Raw genomic sequence first — 20264 nt, 5'->3', positions numbered from 1 at the left:
GCTTATGCATTTAAGCGCTAAACCCAGCAGCTCTGGGAATACGCAGTAAGTGTGTGCCTGCAAATGCTCGGAATTTAGATGCAAAACTGCATCTTGAACGACGGGAGAAGTTTGTACGCACAACCACAACCTGGGATACGGGAGTGCAAGGTCACATAAAACTCACGAGGACCCCTGGGCCGGGGTGACTGTGTGTCCTTCTCCGTCCTCGCTGCACGGCTCAGCGCGGATCTGTGCACACAGACACACAGACACACGCACGGGTGTGGGGTTAAACGCTGCCATTCCGTGGCCCCAGCCCGCGACTCTCCTAGGCGCTGCCCAAAATGTGCTCGCCCCTCTCCACCCCCAGGACGACCCGGGTAGGAGCCGTTATACCTGCCAAGGAGCCAGGTTAACCCGGGGAGTTTGGTAATAAAAAAAATATTGAATGGCTGAGAATTGTTCTGAACTACTTTCCTCAAATCCCTCCGAGTACATTGTGCGTGTGTAGGAGAGGAGGTTGCATCTGTTTGTCCTTATTTAATTTTATTATTATTTTTTAGCACCATTGCATCTCCCAGTTGCCAAACGATTGTTTCAGAGATCCTAATATGTAAAAGGAAATGTAGGCACTGGGCAAGGAAATAATAAAATAGAAAATGTTTACATTTCACTACAAAATGACATCTCAGCGCTAGCTGCACTTTCTAGGAATCGCCAGGCAGGACGGGACAGCCCATGGCTGTTCCCATCGCGCCCCTGCCCGTCCCCTCTGGTCGGGGGGGGGGCTTTGCTGGCTTTTTGCTCGCCGCTAAATCGAGATGAAACAAAGCGATAGTTTTAGGGGGGGCGACTTCAAGGGATGTGACGGGGCTGCTCCGAAGTGACCCTCTAAAACCTCCAGTCCCCGAGACAGCGGGCACCGGAGCGGGGGGCGGCGGGGGACGGGACAGGGGACAGCGGCACCGGGACGGGGGGACGGCGGGCACCGGGAGCCACGGGCACCGGCGGGTCGGCGGATGACGGGAGCGGGGCTCAGAGCAGGGGCCGGTGGCCGGGAGCCCGCTGCGGGCACGGGGCTGCCGGGCTCCCCGCGGTGTCCCGGGCAGCCGGAGCCCAGCGGCGGGTGCCCGGTGCCGGGAGCTGCTGCCCCCAGGGCGGCGGGGACACCGGGCACGAGGTGCTGGCGGCTCTTCCCTGGACACCTTCTCTCTTCGGAACGTTTTCCCCTCCCTCTGCTCCCTCCGCCTCCGCTCTGCCTCCTTCCAGTTAATTTTCCCTTTGGTGCTTGTCAGAGCGAACCCATAAAAACGACCCCCCCCCCGGCTGCTGTAGAAAGCCGAGTCAGTACAAGCTCCGCAGCGCAAAGAAGAAACTGCCCCGACCCCTCCCCAAACCAGCCCCTGCCCCTTCCCAGCCCCTTCCCAGCCCTCCCTTCCCCGGACCGGCACCTCTCGGCGCAGACCGCCGAGCTCAGCCTCGCCGGCAACTTTCGCCTTTGCCTCCGGCGAGCAGCTTTAATTGTCCTGTTGCCCCTGGCAAAAAGCAGAGGGGCCTCTTGGCCGCCCCTTCGCGGCGGGACTCGCCCGCAGCCCTAAGCGCCTCCCCCGGGACGAGCAAGCGGCTCAGCGCGAGCGGGGGCCCCGGCGGCGCCTCGGCCCCGCGGAAACGCTCGCTGCCGCTGCAAGGGCGAAACGGGCCGCGACGGAGGGAGCCTGGGGCGGGAGAGCGCGGGCAGAGAGCCGAGGGCAGAGCGGGCGGACAGGGCACCCGGCTACAGGATGGAGGGACGGACAGCTAGGCGGACAGACGGACGGCTGGCGGGAGGAAGGAGCGGTCCTTCCCGGTTCTGGAGGGTTTCTCATCCCCGGACGAAACCGCCACCTTCTCTGCAGCGCATCCCGCCGGCGCCGGCCCGGCACAAACCGCCCTCCGCGGCTCTCCCTCCGCCTCCGCCTCCTCCTCCTCCTCCTCCTCCTCTTGCTCCTCCTCCTCGCGGGGCAGCGTTGGAGCCGGGGTTGGGGTGGCCGCTCCCGGCTCGTCCCCTGCCCCCGCCGCCGGGACCCCCGGCCTGCCCGGGCCGGGGGGGGGGGGGGGCACCGGCCCGACGGGGGAAACGTGAGATGCTGGCGCCCTCCGGAGGCCTCCCACCGCGGGCCTCGCCTCAGGGCACGCGTTTGGGGGGAAAAAGGGCATTTTCAGGCTCGCCCAGCAGAGGTCCCCGGCTCTCTTCCCACGAGCATCCGCGGCGGCCCCGGTGGCGGCGCCCCGAGGCCGCGGTACGGCCGTGGCGGTGCCGCCGCCCGGCAGCGCTTTAGCCCCTGGCTCCCCCCGCATTTCGGCTTCAGACCCCCCGGCTAACAGAGGCGACCCCACGGGCGGGGGGCTCGGGGTTCACCCCCACGCGGCTCCACGGGCTTGCGTGGAAATGCTGCCGATTTGCCCTGGTTAGCGCACCCAGAAACGCCAAAAACGGTAAAGCCCGTTTCGCAGCAGAGTTCAGGCAGAACTGCTGAGGGCTCCTGCGTGCCAGGGCGCTCACCGAGCCGCCGCGCCTTGCCGAAGGAATCGAGAGGTTCCTTCACTGAAGCGGGCACCAAAACCCCTTCGGAAAAGAACCGCAAAATACACCCGTTTGGTTACGTAGATATACTGAAAGCCATACAGCAAAAATGCACCCGTCCCGACATAAAAACTCCTGAGCAGAAAGAGGCCTCGAGGGACAAACACCCCTAACACTTGCCACTCAAGAGCTGCATTACAAATTACATCGGCCCAACTATTTCTGTCTTCCTAAGTGACTCGGTTTACTGTGATACTGAAACGTTTCTGCAAACCAAGTCCAATTTTCAGTTTCAGGTCTTCTCACTATTTTTGTAATCCCACTGACAATGAGAGAAAAGAAAGAAAGAAAGAAAGAAGAGAAAGAAAGGAAAAAGAGCAGAACATAGTGGGTTTGTCTATATTAGGAAAATGCTGTAAATATAATGCTGTATTTGTGCTAATCTCTCACGTAGACACATTACATTACAAGTACTTAGGTCAGCTTATCTTAATTTAGTAAATAACCAGAATGAATTAATTAAGGCAAGTATTAACTAAAACTGGGCAAAATACATCTGAAAGAGGTTTTGCACTGGTGTGATTCACCAGCGTAATCCAGTTGATACAAAAACAACCACCTGCACACTTGTGCCAAAGCACCCTCAGGTGGCCTTGCCCTCAGAAATCCTTGCACTCGGATTTTCGACACTTTCGGAAATCATTCACGTGTCCGGGCAAAAATATTTGAGCATTTAGATAGATAGGTATGCTTGAATCATGGCTAAACTGATTTAATCTGAATATTACATACTCATGACGTAGGCTGAAGACGTTAGGGCTGTACTTTGACGTCTTAGCTCTCATCGGGAAGCAGCTAACAGAAAAGGAGTCCCAATGACTTTAAACAAACTATTTTGGTAGTAAGCCCCAAGGACGGCAGAATTTGACTTCTTATTTTCCAAGGCACACGATATGAGTCACCAGTGACGAAGTGACAAGTTAAAACCTCCAAATTTCTGATGAGTAACAGGGCGTGTAAGAACATCATCTAACCCGTTCTCTAACAGTCACTCAACAGACACATGATTAAAAGGATAACATCAACAGCAATGCAGATTGCCAGAGTCCAGGAGAAACCAAGAAAATTACCAGCAAAGGAAACGGTTGCTTCCTCTGACAAATAATTAGCGCATTTAGAGTAAACAGGCACCTCAGAAGGGCCCATGCAAATCTCCCAAGACCGAAGAGGAGAGAGTAAAGGTTCGGTTGTGTTTTGTTTTACGTCTGCAGCTCTTGCTGCAAGCCAGAGCCCCTCGCTTCATACAGAGGTGCGGAAGGGCGCGCAGCCCCCACGGCTGCGGCCTCTGGCCCCCGGCCGCCCCCGCTGCGGGCTTGTGCCGAGCCACAGCGGCGGGGGCGCAGAGCCCATTTCGGCTCTCGGAGTACTGAGTGCAGGGAGATGGTAGATAGGTAGGTAGGTAGGTAGTAGGTAGTAGGTAGATGGATAGGTGGATGGATAGATGGATAGAGAGATGGATGAATGGATGGACGGATAGATGAATAGATGGATGGATGGATGGATTGATAGATTGATAGATTCATGGATGGCTAAATAGATGGATAGATAGATGAATGGATGGGTAGATGGATAGATAGACTGATAGATGGATACATAGATGCATGGATGGATAGATTATTGATAGATAGGTGGAAAGATAGACAGATGGATAGATGGATAGATAAATGGATAGATGGATAGACAGACTGATAGATGGACAGATTGCTTGCTTGATTGATCGATAGATGGATAGACAGATGGACAGACGAACAGATGGATAGATAGGTTGACAGATGGATAGCTGCCCGGATGATGGACAGACAGACAGACGGACGTGCTGCAGGGAGGTGCATCACCTCTGCCGTCTACAGGGCAGGCGAGGGGCGGCACAGGGCCGCCGGTGCTCAGGGGTGCCCTGGCCCAGCCCGCGGCTCCTGCCGGTGGCCCGGGGGCCGCTGCTTCCTGCCCCGCTCCCGGTGCAGCGGCGCCGCCGCCCCCGCAGCCCGCAGCCGCCGGCCCCGGCACCACGCGGGGACAGGATGTCGTTGCCTGAACCTCAGCGCTGCAGCTCGCGACCCGAAAAGCCGCCGAGCGTTTCCTGCCGCTGCGCGTGGGGCTTTCGCAGCGCCGGCGGCTCCCCACCCTGCGCCCCGCGCCCCGCACCCCGCGCCCGGCCCGGCCTCGCTCCCCGCCACCGGGCCCCCGCAGCGCCCCGCACACGAGCCACCTGCATTGGCATGGAGAGCGGGTGGTCGGGAAATATTTTTCCCGGGCATGGCAGGGATGCGGAGGGATTTGGGGTGCAGCCGACACCCTCCCCAGCCGTGCGCCAGGGGTGCAGAGCAGCTGGGCTTTGTGCGGCTCCGTGTGCCACCTTTTCTGCAGAGCTCTGTAATGGGCTCTTTTGCATACTGGAAACCAGCTTGAGAAGTCATTTATATATATATATATGTACATATGCATATATCTATATATATGCAGCCTGGGAGGGGGGAGGAGAAAGGGTGACCCCGTGCAGATTTAGCACCCAGGAACACGCACAGCCTCCACCCACCGGCCGGATCCCCGGCGCCGCCCCGTGCGGCCTGCCCAGCCGGGGGGTTTCAGCCCTGGGGAGGCTGAAACTACTCGCTTTTGTGCAGTCGCTGCTCGGCTGTCACCTTCAGGCTTTTACCTCAGGTTTCCTGTCTTAAAGGCAGTTTCCGATCGTGTAGCCAAGAACCGAGCACACAGGCGCAAGCTCAGCTGATGCAACGCTTTAAACCAATGAAAGGATGTCAAAACACAACGTTTAATGAAACTGGTTTGTGAACCAATTAATTGAGGGCAACTGGTGGGTATAGGCAAAGCTTCAATTACTGACAAGTATTTTATAAAGGTGCTAAAAATGTAGGAATGTGAGGAAAAAGTCCCAAGGCACAAAGGGAAACAGGTGCCTAATTCCCATTAAAAAAATCTGTTTGCAATTATAAGTCCCTCCTTTCCAATCGGGACCTAGGCTGAAGAATCATGGCCTGAATCTAAAAAGTACCTTATATTCTGCAGTGCCTGTGCTTCCTGGGAGAGTTTAAGAGCTCTCCGAAGCCTTGGTCCTGCTCCGTGTGCATCAGCAGAGGTTTGGGCACACGGAAATGGGAGCAGCTCTAACGCCCGGGTGAGACTGTACGAAGGAAGTTTTGGTTTTGGAGCCAGGACACCTGTTTGGTACATAAGAATGAACTTAAAAGCCTAACTACAGGTTCCTTAAAAATAATCTTGGTTTCTGGACACACACCACATTACTTATTCCTCTGTTAGCTTTTGTGTACCGTCACTGACTAATGTAAATAATAACAGTAGTAGTAATAATATGACACTAATAATAGGTGCTTGGTTCTGCCTCCCTGTAGGGAATTAGACTAATTGGTCTCTTGAAGTTCCTTCCAAAGCGATGTTTATGTGATTTTATGACTATCCCATTAGATTTGTTGAACTGGGCTTGTTTTAGAGATGTTCCTCACTTATACAGCCTATACCACATTCTCTCTTTTGTGGGAAGAAGTGAGTAGATAGCTAAAGCACTTTGCATGACATGACCCATAGAAATGCCCATTTCCCCAGCAGGAGAAGACAGCAAGGTGAGTGGGCTGGAAAGTGGTTAAAAATATGTGTACGTCACAAAAGTGTGAGAGCTGCAGCTTTCAGAGCAAAGAGAAGGTGTTTCTAATAATCCGTTGAAGCTATTTCCACTTGCAAAAATGAACTTAATACCAAAACCAAAATTGTCGTCTTCCTGTAGAATTACCTACTATATTCATCAACTTTACTGTTTTAAATGCACCAAAACCCTGAAGGCAAGCATGACATACCACCTCATTTAATTTAAGCTGTAAGAAGGAAAAAAAAGACGGGCATAGAAGATATTTCAACGGCTATTTTTTTCCTTTATAAGTCATTAATGGCACGATTTCCTTTCAAAGCTGTTAATGACATCATTGTTTCCTTTCAAAGTCCTTAATGACAATGTTTAATGAATAATAACTTGAAAAACTTGCACTTACACAGTGCTTTTCAGACAAACAACTCAAAAGGGCTCTGCAGCAGGGAGTTGCTCATACAAAGTGGGAAAACGAGGCACAAAGGGAGGAAGTGACTTGTCCAAGGCCAGAAAGTCACGGCCGAAGCGGAGCCTGGAGCCCGTGTGCCTGGCGCTTGGCTTTCTGCGCTCTCTGAAAGGTTTTGTGGAGGTTCATATGTGACGACTGTAGGATTTAGCCCATGACAGAGCGAGCACAAAGTGACCCTTCTAATAAAATACAAGCACTGATTCAGCAACCTGTTCTACGTACTGATCGCTTCTTTTCCTGTGCTTAAGTATCTCCGCTGAAATGAGCTGTTCCTTAAGAAAAGGCACCTTGATAAAATGCGGTTTGTCGGGACGCGAGCGGGGCAGAGGGGAGCGGGGAAGCGGGGCTTTGCGCGGGGTGCGGCCGACGAGCAGCGGGGGCGAAGGTCTCCCTTGCTTTCCCTTCGGAGCGACGCGCTGCCGAGGTAGCCGAAGCTCCTGTTCAAACAAAGACTTTGACTCGGCAGAGCGCGGCCCGGGCTCCCAGCTCTGCGCCCTGCGGGGGACGCGCGGCCTTTGCAGACCTCGCTGGGAATTCGCCTTGCCCGACAATGGGAAAGGAGAGTTAAGAGGCCCCTAAATACTGTAGAAAAAACGTAAACCGCAGCCCTGATTGCAAGTGAGATTTCACTGACCGGGAAGACAGCAACCTCCCCTCTCCCGTCTCCGCTTTGGGGAAGCATCAGGACTTTGGCACAACGTCCCTACCTGCCTGTCAATATGGACCCGTTGTTGCTAGGTAACAAAACCAGGTTTTGGTGGAGAGAAAGGGAAAAAGGTTTAAATGCACACCCCCAACAACTGCCCAGGGGCAGCCAGGGCCTAAAACTATCCTCTTAGCGACACTGTGTGAAGGAGAGGTAAGAAATAAAGTTGGGTAAATTTTTATGTGTTTCACTGAATCATGTTTAATTACTTATTGTCACTCTCGTTACCGTCATTTTCATTTTTGTTCCTAGAACAATTATTATTAATTATGATGAGGTAACATAAGAGACTCTGGTCAACACCAAGACTCTGCTGCTCCTGGGACTGTGCAAAACGTGATGAAACGGCATTGCTTCCTTGAAGGTCGAATCGTCTAAACAGAGAGGAAAGGAAAAGGGAATTTACCTGAAGCAACCAGGTCATAGGCAGAGCAAGTAATGGGGCTCATCTTTCCGGATTCACAGAGGGATTCTCCAACCAACAGATATTTGCAGCTTCAAGGAGCTTGTTCAAGTTAGCTCAAATGAGGGACACTTGTTGGCCTTGAGATTTGACAGCTAACATCATCCTTCCCAGTGTTTTGAGACTCGACGGAGTCCAGAACAAAGGATACAGAGGAGAACAGCACAGGGAAAGCTTTAAAAGAAGCTGAATTAAATTATTTGTTTTAAATGATGCGTATAATTAATGTGTGTGGTCCCACTGCTGTGCTAGTAAGCATTTGCAGAGAGATGAAGGAGCTAAATATACATGGATCTTTGTGAGAAAGATGAAAAGTTTGGTCTAAAATGAGAAACCAACTTTTTAAAGAGATATGGTTCAGAGAGTTCTCCGATTAGGCTGCGTTCTTCCCAGGGGCTGCTGCTCGCGGAGGATAAGATTTTACCGTTGTTACCTGTTGAGCTGATCCCTGGGTTCAAACTGAGACACTCAGGCTTTAAAGCAGCAGTTCCGGGTAGCGACTCAGACGAGTTTGGCTGCCTGGCTGCGATTACTGCTCTTACCTGCACCGTTCCTTCCCCCTTCCACCTGCCCAAGAGGAGCAAGATAAAACCTGATAGAACAAACAGGTTTGCTAAACGGGGGCACAGATTTGCCTGTCCGCAAATAGGCACGTTTTAGCCCTGTTTGTAACCAGACAAATTACAGTCCTTACTCATTATAATCTCAAGTGACGGTTCCCTCATAAATGAAGGTAAGGAAGAGTCTTCATTCCCAGGAGGAACTGCTGGAAGGGACCCGGGTACTGTGCAGACAGGCAACCTCGCACTGCAAGCCGTTAAGTATGTACATCCCAGTATTTCCTGACACTTTGTGTAACCTAGGTCGTAAGCACTTTCTCTAATATAGATCAGTCTTTAAACTCCTTAAGAGTATTTGGTGGTATTGTAAGCAAGAAGACTGATTCCTGTGATTTTTTTGTTCTTTTTTTAACATAAGATATATGTATTTTTTATATAGAATATCTGGAGTATGACTAATATGAAAAATAAACTGATGTGGTCTTACACCCCAAAATACGGCCTGGTAGAGTATTTTATTCATTATATCTCAAGGATTTCCATGTCAGCCACTTAGATAATAACTAAGTTTACGTTATTTATAAATACTAATGCACCAAATGCAAAAGGCCCCCCTGAAAATAAAAGATCATCTGAAACAAAGACTCTGCAGCCAGAAATAAGTCCAGCTGCTCTGTGCATGATGTATGAGCCTGTGGAGAATCCAGTTCCCTTATCCAAAATTTTCTATATATAGTAGTAAACTACTAAGATTAGTAATAATTTTTATAACTTAAGTCCGCAGTTATGGCTGAGCTACACAAGGATAGTGGTTCCCATGAATCAATAAATATCACTTTAATTTTGCCTGCTTCCTAAATATGGCCACATTTTCAAAGCACTGGCTGACAAAATAACAAATGAACAATACAAACTAAATATCTCCATGTCTCGGTTTTCACAGTGGCAACTTTCCCCCAAATTTTTCTCAAGAAGCAGTCATGCCCTTTCCTCTCTGGCCTGGCCTTTCCTCACCACAGGGATTAGTTATGTAAATTGGGACTTAATCCCCTAAAGGCAAATTTGCAGTTCAAGTCCAAGTGTCTGCTAGCATGGCCAACTGGAACCAAGACCGTCAGGGGATGGCGGATGTTTAGCATTTTGTCTCGTAGTCTAAGACAACCTTAAACCACAAGGATCTCCTTCAGGTTACAAAGGCAACCAGCCAGATTTTTCCCCCTTTCTTTTAAACAAGTTCATAACACAATAGATAAAAGAGAATAGAGGGGGAGAGGAGGGGAAACCCTCCTAGAAAAGTGAGCTAAGGCTCAGTGAATTTCCAGCAATGTGGTGAACGTATTGTCTGCCCCTGTGACTCTCAAAGGAATGCAATAAAAGGAAGACAGCAACCCAGCAGGCAGCTTCTCAGGGAGCCGTCTGCCTTCCAGCCCCTTGATGTAACGCTTGAACAGGTGCAATATAAAGGATGCTAAACTGGTGATTATTAGGGCTGTTGCAACGGGTTTCCTCCCTGCTCTCTGATGAGGAGAGGTTTTTAAAGAAACTCTGCGGTGGGATACACCGACCTTTTAAAGAGTACCTATTGCGAGGGAAAAACTTTGAGCAAGAAGAAAAAGGTTGCCCATCTAAGAGATATTGACACTGTTTCTGGTCTTATTTAAGTTACTGTAAATTGGGAATAGTTCTCATGAAGTCGCTGGGAGTGATACGCCTGTAGGCGAGAGAATAGCATTGCCGATGCTGTGCTCCTCGTAAAGCATATTTTTGCAGAAACATTGATCCTTTTAAAGACTGACTTTCAGGCAAAGATTTGACCTCCTGGCCATTCACATACATGTCAGGATCTGAAAATACTTGTGGGAGTAGAGAGAATGGCTTTTGATTTTTTTTTAAAGCTGTTTCATTCACTACCACAACCATCTCTCTTACAGCTCAGAGCCCAGCGAAGAATAAGGAGAAAATAGTCCATGTGGTCCAGTGATTCCATGAATTTCATAAACTTCCTAAGCAAGATGCAATACAGTCTTCTTTGGATCTAATTTACTTTAATTCCCAAGGATGTATTGGAACAGAACGGAAAAGTGGTAATGCAAATTAGACAGCTTTATATGCCTCTTTTATTGGAGTTCCTGTATACCATTTCTCCGTCCGCTCTGGTCTGTGACAAAAGTATTACTATAACAGAACTATGTAATATAGCAAATTAAGAGGATAAGACACCTTTTTCTTTATCAATGCAGGTGAAAAATTGTTCACTTTGTTACATTTTTTACTGCTTCTCTGCCCAGCCTGGCACCGGGCACTTCATTTTTTTCACTGGGACAGCGTGGTGGGCAGGAGCGACCGCGAGGCCTGGGCTCTGTGCTCTGCGCTGCTCTGTGCCCTTGGGTGAATTATTCCAGGTGGAGCTGCTCCGATCCTGCTCCAATCCTGCTGGAGCACAGGAGTGCGTTGCATGAATTCTTTGGGTTTCTCCTAGGCCTTTTTTTTTTTTTTTTAAGATTTCATTATTCCTGTGCTCTGATTTTCCTCATTTCTCCTTGCCTGTTCTGGATGACACTTTCAAGGCAAAGGCTATTTCTCAGGTGTACCAGGGGACCGACGATACTCTCTGCACACTTGTCTCAGCTTGCACCTCCAGGTGCCGTCCCACACAGCGCTGCTTGCTGCACTCCAGGATTAATTCTTTTTACTGATTTCCAGCTGCTTTTTGACGTTTGTCCGCACTCCGTCCTGCTGCCCTGGGTGTAAACCTCCAAAGGGGGCATTTTCCTTCTTCTTCCTTGGAGAGATGTCTTAACTAAACAGGTGCCAACGGGTTAAAAACTCCTCCAGAAGGAGCCTCCGAGAGCAGGACAGGCGGTGGCGCTCGCGGAACCCCGATCTGTCAAAGAGGAATTGCGGAGATAATAGGATTTGGGGAACGGTCCCAACTCATCACTCCGGCGAGATCCATGTTGACTGGCTTGGGCACGCATCCAGCGGTTTGCACACACGGGTGCACACTTGGATTCCGGCTGGGTTTGCTCGGGGGGAAAAAAAAGAAGGAGGGGGGGGGAAAGAAAAAGGGAGAGAGAGAAAGAAAGGAACAGCCAAAAAGCAGCTGGAGGGGAAGGGGCGGGGGGGGAAATGCAACACGCAGAAAATGCGATGCAACGCGCACCCGACCCAGCCACACTGCGAGCCCTGAACCTAAAATTTTACAAGTGCGCAGCCATGATTGCTGTATAGGCTGGGGCTGGTGTGTGTGTGCGTGTGTGTGTGCGTGTGTATATGTGTGCGTGCGTGTGTGTGTGTGTGTGTGTGTGCGCAGGGGCGCGCGTGTGAGAGGCGGGCGGCAGCGAGGCGAGGAGGGGGGAGGCGAGGAGGAGGAGGAGGAGGAGGAGGAGTGTGTGCGTAGAGGGAGGAGGGGGGGGGGAGGAAACCCTCATGGAAGTATGAAGGAGATGGTGGGAGGCTGCTGTGTCTGTTCTGATGAGCGGGGCTGGGCGGAGAACCCGCTGGTGTACTGCGATGGGCACGGCTGCAATGTGGCTGTGCACCAAGGTAAGGCAGCCGCCCCGGCCCCGGCCCCGGCCGCGGTCCCGCCGCCCCGGCCCAGCCCTGGCCCCGGCCCCGGCGGCGAGCGGCAGCGGCGGCGCCGGGCCGGGCCGCGGGGCAGAGCGGGGCCGGGGGCGCGGGCAGCGCCGCCTCCGCCGCGGGCGGCCCGGGGAGGCGGGAGGTGCGCGGCGGGGGGGGGGCGGGGAGGGAGGGGGGGAGGCTTTGTTTTATCTCTATTGTTCAAAATAACGGTATTAGCGGCGGCCTGCGCGGGGAGCGCGGCGGCGGGAGGGAGCGCGGGGGGCCGCGGGCGCGGAGCGGCGCCGGGGCACGGGGCGCTGCCGGTGCCGCCGCCGCCTCCCGGCCGGCTGCACCGGGGGGGGGGGGGCGAGCGGCGGCGGCCGAGCTGGGTCCCCCCGCGCCGCTCCGCGCCCGCGGAGGGCACCGCGGAGCCGCAGCGGGGCCCTCGCCCGGCGCTGCCGCCGGCCCGCGACCGCGCGTGGCCCCGCTTAACCCTGCCGGGGCGGCCGCGGGGCCCCGGAGCCGCGTCCTCCAAGGGCAGGGAGGAAGGCAGCCCTTCTCCGCCGAGAGATAAGGGCTATTTGCATTTTAAATGACTTGAAGCACGCCCCTAGCACCCGGTACCAGGCTGGAAAGTTTGCCCTCCTCAGCTCCCCGGAGGGGGAAGGAAAAAAAAAGAAAAAAGAAATATTTGCTTTCGCTTAAACGCAGCGAAAAGGGACGGCGGTTGTCGCGTTTGGTTTTGTTTTGAATAACGTGAAGCTTTCTGGTCTCATCTGGCGCGTCTGTTTTCCCGTCTATTATTATCCCATCCCTGTACCAGCACATCTCCAGCCTCTTCCTGTATTCTCGCTCCCTCGGTGCCTCGGTGCGCGCTGGCGGCCCCGGCGCTCCCGCCCGGCCTCCCTCCGCCTGTCACACGCGGCTTCGGGGCTGTAGCTCGGGCTTTGTTTTGCTTTTCGTACGCTCGGTGGATCCACGCTCCCAGCCGTAGTAAGAGGTCACGTACAAGCAGGTGACTGAAGGGGAGTTCAAATGAGGAAGCGAAGCTGGCGGGGGAATTCTCCGCTCGCGGGCACAGCCGGTGCTCGGGTGTCCGCTGTCACAGAGCAGCCTGCTCGGGGTGGCTCCGGGGTGGCTCCGGGGTGGCTCCGAGGTGGCTCCGAGGGACCCGGCGGCGCGCAGCCACGCTCCTTCCTCCTTCAGTTTTGGTGGCGTAATTCTGCCGCTCCGCCTGTTATTTATCAAACCACATGTTGGAAACTGGGTTTCTTCGTCGCTCTCTTTTGGAGGGGGATGAAGGGCGCTGGCATCTTTGTGCCCCTTCCCAAGATGGACATAGATACTTCTGTTTGCTGGCGAGAACAGTTTCAAATTTGTGATGCTTTTATTGTTTTAGGTGCCTCCTTCTAGGCCCACACAGGTATGGAGACTGTACGTGTTTTCTGCTTGCTGCAGCTACCGTAAGCAGGCGTGTAGCGTTGTTTTGGTGGAGTTAAAACATGTTAGAAAAGTCGCAGAGGGGGCACTGTTTGTGTGTTTAAAAAGCGTAGCTGTATATTGAGGACTTGGAAGATTGCTTCAGGATATAATAATTCCTAAGGAATATAATTATTCCTAATGGATGTTCAAAACACCTTCAACCCTCTCTTTAAAGGCTAGTCACAGACTTAGCAGTAGTGTGGTATTATTTTGGTAGAATTTTAGATACTAAATAGAAACAAAGCACTATAGGGTGGTTCATCTAATTCTCTACAATCACACACTGGGTTTGGTATCAGTTTGTACTACTTTTAAATATTTGCAAAACCAAAGTTCTCTTTTGAAATAATTGTACAATTAAATAAAGAACCCTCTATTTTTTAAGCTTATGTTGAAGCTACACATTAGGGCCGATTTAAAAAAAAATCAGTATCATTTCTGTGACGATGTTTAGAAATGTTGTCTTGTCATAGAAAATTCAAAATATTAACAAAAACATCTGATTGGAAATTAAGAATCTTGTAAGATAGTTAATAATGTTTAAAAATAATGTTTTCAGCTCTACCTTTTGTAAGTTCTGTGTTTTTGCTCGTTTTCTTGTTTTCTTTCTTTTTGAAGCAGTGGGCACAGAAGCTAGTACTGTCTCCAGCTGAGTGCTTGCTTTTGGCCCTAAGCCCACTGCTAAAGATGGACTCAAGGCAGGCTCCTCTGTCGTTGCTTTTATGTAGTTTCTATTCTCTCATGTGTATGCCTTGGCTCATCTGGGAGTCAGCTCTCTTGGTTTAACTCCACAATCACGTTCGCTTTCCTGGGTCATGTAGAGTAATAGACATTAGAGAGATGGAGAAAACCTATTGGGGGTCATGTCTGCTCCGTCCCCCAGGGAACATCACAGGATTGCTTCCAGCAGGATATTTGCAGATGCTTTGTCCAACGCAGTTTCAAATGTCTCGAGTGATTGAGATTCCATTCCAACTGCCAGCTCAAATTTGAAGGTGGAATAAGGAAGATGTAATTTGTTCTTTCCTGGGATGCTCCTATACCCTAGCCAGAGCATACGTAACCTTATTGTTTACCCCGTCTTTACTTGCCTTTGTTGCTTTAAACCCACTTGCTTGATGGCTAAGAGCCCCTTCAGAGTCAGAAATGCTTCCTTCAGGACTCGCAAAGGCCATCCCTGGACGGTTAGAGAGAGGAGGCTGCCAAAAGTGGTGAAGGGTCTTCAAGCAGTGTTGTCCCCTTTAAAGCAGTGGGCACTTCTGCTTGCAGAGGGAGACCCTGAGACAATCAGGACTGATGCAGAAAGCAGTGATAGAAGGGTGCATGGAACTGCTGGAGAAGAGCAGAATAAAATAGCTGTTCTGTTTAAATCTGCTGGGTTCTCAACTGGAGGCTCTTATATTAACACAGAACCTGTTCCCGGTATTAGTCCTAAACAGCCTGAATTCAGTGATCTTCAAAGCACGCTGCAAAAGGCTGCTGTTGGGTATGACTTACGAAATTGAGGGTATGCAGGGTAAATGGGAGGTTCTCTGGGTGTTTATCTGAATTCTCACTGAGATGATTTCCTCCTTGCTGCTGAGATTTTATCTTAGTCTTAATTATGGTTAAGGTGCCTAATACCTCTCTATTTCATTATTTTGTGTTTAGATCACTAGTGACACCTGAAAAGTTAAGGAGTAAGAAATTACAGAACTTACTCCTATTGTATTCAGTGGGCCAGAATTAGACCAAGTTTATGAAGCACTCTGTTCCCATTTAGGCCAGATTTTAGGAAGAATTTTTCATATTGGGTATGAGCTTATTTGAAAACTTGGATGAACTTATCACACTGTGAATTGCTCAGTTCTGAGCACTTTCAAAAACTTGGCAACTTACTTAGGTGCTGAGTTCTCCTCAAAAATGCAGCTCAGAGGAGAACTCTCTTCACTTTTACAACCCCCCACTTCTTGAAACAGGCATTTAGAGATGAGTCTGTTGAAGAGCAGCAACATGGTCCAGTGGGGGAAGGTATTGGCCTCTGGATTCTACTTCCAGCTGTGTAGTGAGAACTTAAGCAAGTTACTTCACTGCTTCATGTCCACGTTTACTGGCTGAAATAATACGGCCTGTGTTACGTAGGAGTTCATATCTAATGGTTTCTCTTGACCTTAAAAATCTGCTTCAGAGTGGACATCTTTTTGAGTGCAGCAGACCAGAGTCAGGTATCCTAAGAAAATACATTGAGCAGGGAGGTAAAGGAACTGGACCTTTACTAAGGGCTGTCTGCTGTTGCTAGATGTTGGAAACTAGAAAAGGGATTAAAATACTATTTGGATCTAATTTTTGTTTTTGTCATCCACCTCTGGCTGACAAAGCTCTTTCAGGCAAACTTTCATGTACACCGGAGAAATTAAACAGCCGGTTTGAAGATGGTCAAATGAACTCTCTCTGCTTTTCTTCCAGCTTGCTATGGAATTGTCCAGGTTCCAACCGGACCCTGGTTCTGTCGAAAATGTGAATCTCAAGAGAGAGCCGCCAGGGTGGTGAGTACGAAACACGCTTGCACACTTGTACTTACACTAAATAGGTTAGTTTGTTCCCCTTCATCCCTCTACTGGAAGCGGTGTGGTCCACTGACAAAAGTGATGGAGCCTGGCATTCAGAATGATCGGGATTGTAATCCTGGCTCTAGCTCCTATATAACTTTGGACAAGGCACTCACCCCTCACCTCTCTGAGAGACCAACTCTCTTTTAAAATCCTTTCCTTGATTTCTTGCTTAGACATTAGGAATAATTATATCAAACAGTTTTATATGTTGGTCTTAGCCATTCTGATGAACATGCTGCCAGAGGGACTTTTAAGCAAGTTATTGGGGACCAAAGAGTTTTGAGTCTAGATCCCTCAATCTTCTAAAAAATAATGGCATTCTTCTAAAAGGTGGCATCCCTGCAGCTTTTCCCCTACAACTGCTCAGAAAGTTTTGGAGTGGAGGAAAGTTGGCATCACCTGAGATGCTGCTGTATTGTATAAATTATCATACTGACTGACAGGGCGGATTGGCATTCATGTCTCGCTTGCAGCAACTGTCTCCTGCATAAAGTCTTCCGAGTTTGTTAAACAGCGTAGAGAATGACAGGAAGCTGGATCAGGGTTTAGTTTCTGTCTAAGTAGCAATTTAGCAGTATAGAACACTTTACAAATGTTCTTAATTAATTCTGGCATTTCCCGGTGAGGCAGGAAAGTGGAAACAATCAGGCCAGCGCTGCTTCTTAGGTCTGTCTATGTGGCAGAGTTACTTGTGCAGTAAACTAGGCTGTGAGTTTATAGCAGACTAACTACTCTGCACTAACTTCCCATGTGAGTCCTCATCAGATACGGCTGCCCTAACCAAATGCTAAGAGACCAGGGGGTAGATCTTTGTGCTAGTTATGCCACAGATGCTGCTTGTGTATATATGCACTTACCATACAATAAATCCAAGATAGCTCTCCCCCCTTCACTTCATTAAAAATGCATTTAAATTAAACTTTGGCTTTTCTCAAATTCACAAGGCCTAAATCAACTCAAACAACATTTATTAATGCCTGCACTGCCTTCTGAACTGATTTAGCTAAATCTATTCTAAAGTACACACCTAGTAAAGTTGATGTAGGTGACCTCTGAATGCACATATCTGTGCAGGCCTGAGCAAATAGCGTACTCCATCTCAGCTGGGTTCTCTGTGCTTGCTGCAATACAAAAGTTTAATCTGTTTCACAGATGGGCGAAGAACTTGGCAAAGATGAGTGAATGGGGGAATTAGGTATCTGTACCATGCTTTCTACGTTGCATTAACTCATTCCTCATTGGAAGTAGAAGTGTACACAAGACCAGTCTTTCAGACCTGAACTCTTTTACCATTGTAAAATACTGCTTTTATGCACACTGCAGCGAAGAAGATCAAATGTGTCTTTGAGTGGTTTTATATCATGCAGATAGTATCATAGCAAAGAGAGAAATTTGGATTTCACGTGCCTCTTTCCCCCCGCTCTCCCAGCTGTGCAGACAAAGAGCAGCTCTTCAGTGTTAGTTACAATTCAAATGGCATCTAAGCTGGAGTAATACATGTACACACAAGTCCTCCTCACCTGTGCTCATTGCAAGAAGGACTGTAACTTTTCACTCGTACGTTATACACTTCAAACTGCCTCCGAGGTATCAAGAAAACAATACCCCTGCAGGTGGCTCCTTATTTAACTCGCCCTCGGTAAAATCTGTTAGACAACGCGCGGTGGGCTTCAGTCATGCCATTCAATCATGTGGCAATCAGCCCTGCTACTGTAACTGAACAGTGATAATCTTCCTTCCGAAGCAGAGCTGGGGATGATTTCCTATCTAAATCCCTCACCTTTTGAGTTAAACACCAGCAGTCATAGCAACAGACACGCAGATGGGTACATACATGAAAAGAATCTAGTTCTTTGATGTAGGGAGCAGCATGATCAGAGTAAGGGAAATGAGTCAGGTCTTAGGAGATCTGTGCCTGGCCCCGCTGCTAAAACACTATTTGAATTTGTACTTCGTAGTCCGGAGGGACCGGAGGGTGTGGCTCTGCCACCGCCCTTGGGTTTCGCTACACCGCTCTGTGCCTTGCTTTCTCCAGCTGTGGAAGGAGCATTATCCGCCTGCAGACACTGCTTTGCGGATCTTGAATGAGAGCGGCTGCTCTCTGAGTGCAAAACACATTGTCAACAGGAGGATGAACTGGTACTCGGATTTCTCTGACAAAGGCTCTATGGCAAACTCCTTTGAAAAACAGTAATGTTTTTCTTTCCACATCTGTCTTCACATAAGAATCTTAAAGCAGTTTACAAGCTTTGTCCATAACAAACATGTTTCTTGGCTAAATATTGATATTTCGGCTTTGACAATGCGATTTGAAGGCATGAAGAATACTGCATGTCTTAGTGAAGGTTTTAAAACATAGGTCTCCTGATTTCTGTCTCTCTCCTTCAGCTAGTGTAGACACCATCCCCCCCCTTCAGTTTAGGAAAGAGAAATCAGGAGTCCTAACTGCAGTTGGTCAGTCTAATCACTTGTTGGTACATCCTCTGAGGTGGAAGACCTAGCGGGTCAGAAGCTCTAACCTTAGCCACCACAACCTGGTTTTAATCAACCAGCTCTGCTCTTTTCCCTGAGCTGAAATAAAAACCCCGGAGACCGGAGACCGCCTAGGCCTAGGCAGGTTGAATAAAAGGAAGAGGTACCGCTAATCCCTGCTCATAAACCCTCCTCAGATGTTCAGGTCCCTAAAGGATGCCGTGGACCCTATTGTGCTTACAGTAAGCAACTGAAAGCCCATCCACTTTGTAATCAAATTGTCTAGGAAGCCCGGTGAGCTGCAGTGGCCAGAGGGCACTCATGTGAGGGATCATGTGAAGGCTTTAGCTGTCATTTAGAAGCAGGGCTATTAAAAGTCTTGTGTGGGGCCCGATGGAGCTGTTAACCCCTCTTGTTACAATCAGAGCTTTGCTAATCGCGTGGTGGGAGAGCCGCTTTGATCTGAGGGGTGGAGGGGAGGACGGAGGGGCCTTTTCAAGTGCAAATTTCTTATTACAGTGTCTCAGTTAACCCAGTTCTTTCTGTCTCGGCTTTGCCGGGCTTTCCATAGTAATCGTGAGAGCAGCTCTCCGCTGCTCTGCCAGGCTGGGCCTAACCAGCGGTAGTGTGAAATACCTCCTGGGGTCGCCCATATTTCAGGCTAAGCTGCGTGGAAAGCGATGCCGACGGCGTTGGCCTTTGTCCCCTCATCTCTTATTTATACATTTATCGCACGGATTTTGTGCGGGCCGCGGGTGCCTGTTGACAAGCCCGCACGCTCGAGTCCCGCGGAAATTTTTTGATCCCCGCCTCAGTTTCCCTGCTCTACACGGTCTTGCAGCAATTTTATATACTGTGCCGGGTCTACCAAGGGTTAAAAATTCCAGCAGAGGAAATCTTGAGCTTGCTTTAAGAAGTCTACCTTTGTGGAAGGTCCTCAAGGACTATCCAGTGACAGGTGCTTTGACTGGGAGGGGCAAGGCTGGGCCAGTTATTGCTTAATGTATTGGTGGTTTTTTTTGGTGGTTTGGGAACATCTGTCCCGTTGAGCGCGAGATTTGCTAGAGCCGATGAACACAGCAAAAAATAAAAGGCAGGCGAGCGAGAACAGCGGCTCGCGCACACTCATAGCAGTAAAAGCCACCGCCTCACTGCGATCGCCTTTGTGATGACAGCTCATTTCAAAACTTTCTGATGAAGCATATTTTTCACAGAAGAGCAGCTTTTTTTTTTGAAAAACAAAAAACAAAAACCAAACTAGATGTTTCCATTAAGAAAGGAGAGAAAAATCGTTTCGCACTGCAGAAATTCAGGCGCTCGCTTTTTAAACCGAACAAAAAAAAACCCGACAAAAAAAAAAAAGACAAAAAAAAGACAAAAAAAAACAAAACGAAAAGATGTTTTCCCTGGATGGTGCCATGGGGGGCAGGGGGAGCCCGTTTTCAGCCCACTCTTGCCTTTCCCAGCTGCGGCGCCGGGGCCGCAGACGGGGCGGGCACCCCGAAAGCCGCCCCAAACGCTCTCAGCCTCACCTGGCAGCCACCTGCAGCTGCAACGGGGCTGGCAGGCCTGAAATCAGTAAAAACGAACGCGAGGACTCACCGTCTAGCGGCCAGGCGAGGCGTTCGGTCCGGGCAGCGCCACGCGGGGCCTCGCGCACCTCAGAGGCCTCCCCACCGCCGAGGGGGGACCGGCGCGTGGTGAGGGGACGCCGTGATGTCTCGCCTCGCCCCACGCTG

At 50.1% G+C, this 20264-nt stretch overlaps 1 protein-coding gene across 3 annotated transcripts in view; it reads left to right on the top strand.

Moving 5' to 3' along the window:
- Positions 1–11856: 11856 nt before the first annotated feature.
- MLLT6 (MLLT6, PHD finger containing) overlaps positions 11857–20264 on the top strand; it is a 46525-nt gene continuing 38117 nt past the window's right edge. For all 3 annotated transcript variants that reach the window (XM_067312193.1, XM_067312192.1, XM_013948477.2), the window contains exons 1-2: positions 11857–11965; positions 15908–15987. In XM_067312193.1, coding sequence (XP_067168294.1) covers positions 11857–11965; positions 15908–15987 — 189 coding nt within the window. The remainder of the gene's footprint in view (positions 11966–15907; positions 15988–20264) is intronic.

The sequence above is a fragment of the Apteryx mantelli genome, chromosome 28 (genome assembly GCF_036417845.1).
Source record: "Apteryx mantelli isolate bAptMan1 chromosome 28, bAptMan1.hap1, whole genome shotgun sequence".
Taxonomy (NCBI): domain Eukaryota; kingdom Metazoa; phylum Chordata; class Aves; order Apterygiformes; family Apterygidae; genus Apteryx; species Apteryx mantelli.
Note: the sequence above shows the minus strand (reverse complement) of the source record. Positions and strands in the feature narration are given on the sequence as shown.